The sequence below is a fragment of the Penaeus monodon genome, chromosome 23 (genome assembly GCF_015228065.2).
Source record: "Penaeus monodon isolate SGIC_2016 chromosome 23, NSTDA_Pmon_1, whole genome shotgun sequence".
Classification (NCBI taxonomy): Eukaryota; Metazoa; Arthropoda; class Malacostraca; order Decapoda; family Penaeidae; genus Penaeus; species Penaeus monodon.
In genome coordinates this window covers 41,154,616-41,157,817 of record NC_051408.1, presented here as the reverse complement: position 1 = coordinate 41,157,817, position 3,202 = coordinate 41,154,616, and the positions used below count along the sequence as shown (strand labels likewise).

Below are 3,202 nucleotides of genomic sequence, written 5' to 3'. Positions count from 1 at the left end.
TCTTGTTCCTCTATATATGTAGTTTTAAATGGAATTATCAGACATTTCAACAGCAAAAAATAACACCTATTATTTATCAATCATTTATCTATTCTATTTCATCGTTTTTTTTTATAGTATGCTTAAATAAAACACATTTTAGAAGACGACAACAGATATCCTACATAGCAGCTACAAAATGTAACTCTTCTTTCCATCACATAACCTCTGAATAATAAAACCATATAAACATCACTGTAAATGTATGACTGAACAGATGCATTTAGATGCTCACACACATCACATTCACACCACTCCCACACCATTCCCCCCACAGTCACAATATGCTACATTGACCTAAAAGCCACAGCAAGAAACTGAGTTGGTTCATGTACAATATCCATATCCATATCCAATATGCTATAAATTTCTCCACAAAAACAAATGTTCATAGTTTAAATTGGAACTGTTCTTCTGGATGTTTGGTAAAAGTTGGGAGCCTAACAATTTTAACAGTTTTAAGGCATTAGCATCTTAGCTAATATTACATCAAATGCTCTTTTTAGGCTTCTGTACTGCCAGTAATATAAAATTATATAATGCCTGTAAGAACTATATGGTATCTGTGTTAAATATAACAACTCCTCTATGGAGATCAGCAGAGATGATTAAATTCTATCAAAGTAGTATTTTACCTCCCCTCTACCTATGGCAATTTATGAGCTTTTATCAATATATATCACAAGATACAGCTTATCCTTTAATCCATATCTTATCCACAGTTGGAACAATACTAAGAATGCAGCACTTCATGTGGACACATTTCTCCAACTCAAATTATACAATAACCTACTTTCCTCAAAGATAATTGTTGCTGATAAAGAGAGGACAAAAATATTGCCTAAGTTGAGGGTACAGGAGACCATGACCAACAACAAAGGGTCCACAGTGTCAATTCCCTCTAACCCTAGTCAACAGTCACACTATGGCAGTCTTTGGAGACTGAGCTAGGATGGCATACCTTGTGATAACTTAAACATGCTTATAAAATCACAAGACCTAAAATTACATGACACGTCCTCCATTGCACATATGTAGTATCATGTTTACCACCATGGAGGGGTTAAGTCCACACCAACAAGGTTACAAGAAGAAAGGTATTATATCCACCTGTATATACACTTCCTATCCTTGAGAACTTTATCGAAAATAACCTTTCCATGTTTTTGGTTGGTCTTTTCTCAACACGGTAATTTTACTACTAATAAGACTCTTATTCTTCCAGTTTCATCTGGCTCATATATACCCTTTCTATCTCTGCAGATGCTCTGAGGTTCCCAGACCACTGATTGTGAACCACTGACTTAGACAGCATAGGTCAATCATTCAACTACAAACCTAGCATCAGACAGAAACTTTATGAGAGGAAAATAAAACAAGGCTTTGGCTTAATGAAGCACAAAGCAAAAAAGCTAACTAATTATCCAATGTTCCAGCAATGTTCTTACAGATCTCCCTGCAGTTGTCTTCCCTATCTGTATTGATCAATGCACATCTTAAACCCACTGGGAACATGATAGCATATCATGGTGAATATTCATAAACAGGTTACATCATATTACATCATGAGTCTACATCTCAGTTACTGGGATACCAAAAACTTTGCTTGTTATTATTGGATTAAGTCGTATTCAATTTCTTTGCTATATCCAACAGAGAGAATTCCAAAAGCTACGCTACACTCCTTAGTTTAAACAATCACCTCATTCAATTCTAAGAACATTTAGCAAGTCACGGACTTAGGCACTATTAACTCAAAAATTCACAAACTTCAAAATATCTTAAAACATATCTACAACTATTTACATATGCCTTAGTTCCCAACAAACATTACCATTAAGTCAACAAAACTGGATTACTTGTTCTTCATTAGCACCCACAAAGACTTTCTCTGGATATCTATTTTATATACAAAAAAGGAAAAATCTGAAGAAAAAAAAAACTAAATTTAGAAAGCTTTTTCACTAACAAATTCCATAGTGACCACACTAAGACAAAGATAAGATATAGAGCCTGTTTTGGGTAGCCCCTTCCTAAAGTCACCACTCAATACTGAGGTCATACATCCATACATTCACATAGAGATGCACCCCCTCTTCACAGACACACACACAAGCTAAAGTACTAAATAAAGATTCAAACAGCTCTTTCTAAATAAAGCAAGAGAACAAACAATCTAGCACAACCCTTAAACAAAAAGGTTACAATTAAAGACCTAACCGGATATCAAATAAAAATAAATAAAAAAAGCATCCACCTCCTAGCATAACCATCGCATAAATAAACCTTCATATCTACCTGCAGTATCAGATTCTTGAGCTCGTCGTCGGAGAGGAAAGCGGGCTTGTAGTGTCCCTCGGTGTAAGAGTTGAGAGACCCCCTTAGCATCTTCATGTGTTGAACAGCCATGCGCAGCACTGTGAGCTTGTCGAGCTTTCTAGATGTGCACACTGGGATAATGCTGCTCAATTCCATGATGTACGTGTTCATCTTGTCGCGGCGGCGCTTTTCAATCTCACTATGGTTTTGTCTGTTGGGAGACCTATGAATAAAGTTCTCCTTGTTACAACAATAGCATATCACTGCTACTTTTCTTTTTTTACCTTTTTCAATTTTGGGAATACGACACATACGGCAGGATCTAAATCAAAGTTACCCGGATTTTGAACGGAAAGGTTTTGAAGTAAGCAAACCTACCACATTTAATGCTTTTACATGGCTTTAGATTATATATAACTATTTAACCACAGCATACAAACATAACTAGCTATTCACTGATTGCAATATAATATTAAAAGTACATAACTTAATAAGTTATAATAAAAACTCTCAAATATTCAGAGAGGAAGCACCTGACTCTACAGGAATCCCCTGAAAAATCTATTTCTTAAAATACAAAGTGAACCCTTATCTTTTTTTTAACTCTGTCAACACAACATGACACCCTGCCCTCCTTTTTATTCCTGAGCCGATAATTACCAATTAACTTTTTTTTTTCTGTTTTTGGACAAAAACTAATGCGTTCCTTTGACCACGAAGTATACCGATTTTCCGCACAACACTATTCTTTCTCACTATCATTTCCATATTCTCAGCAATAATTTCTTCACGTCACTTCCTCTTCTTTTCAATATTTTTCCATTTTGAAAATGAAAGCAATCAC

At 35.3% G+C, this 3,202-nt stretch overlaps 1 protein-coding gene across 4 annotated transcripts in view; it reads right to left on the bottom strand.

Annotated features, from left to right (window-relative positions):
- Positions 1-3,202, bottom strand: part of LOC119588079 (protein cycle-like) — a 19,177-nt gene that overhangs the window by 7,685 nt on the left and 8,290 nt on the right. For 3 of the 4 annotated variants that reach the window (XM_037936782.1, XM_037936786.1, XM_037936785.1), the window contains exon 4: positions 2,338-2,581. In XM_037936782.1, coding sequence (XP_037792710.1) covers positions 2,338-2,581 — 244 coding nt within the window. The remainder of the gene's footprint in view (positions 1-2,337; positions 2,582-3,202) is intronic. The other variant, XM_037936783.1, reaches the window with a different exon arrangement.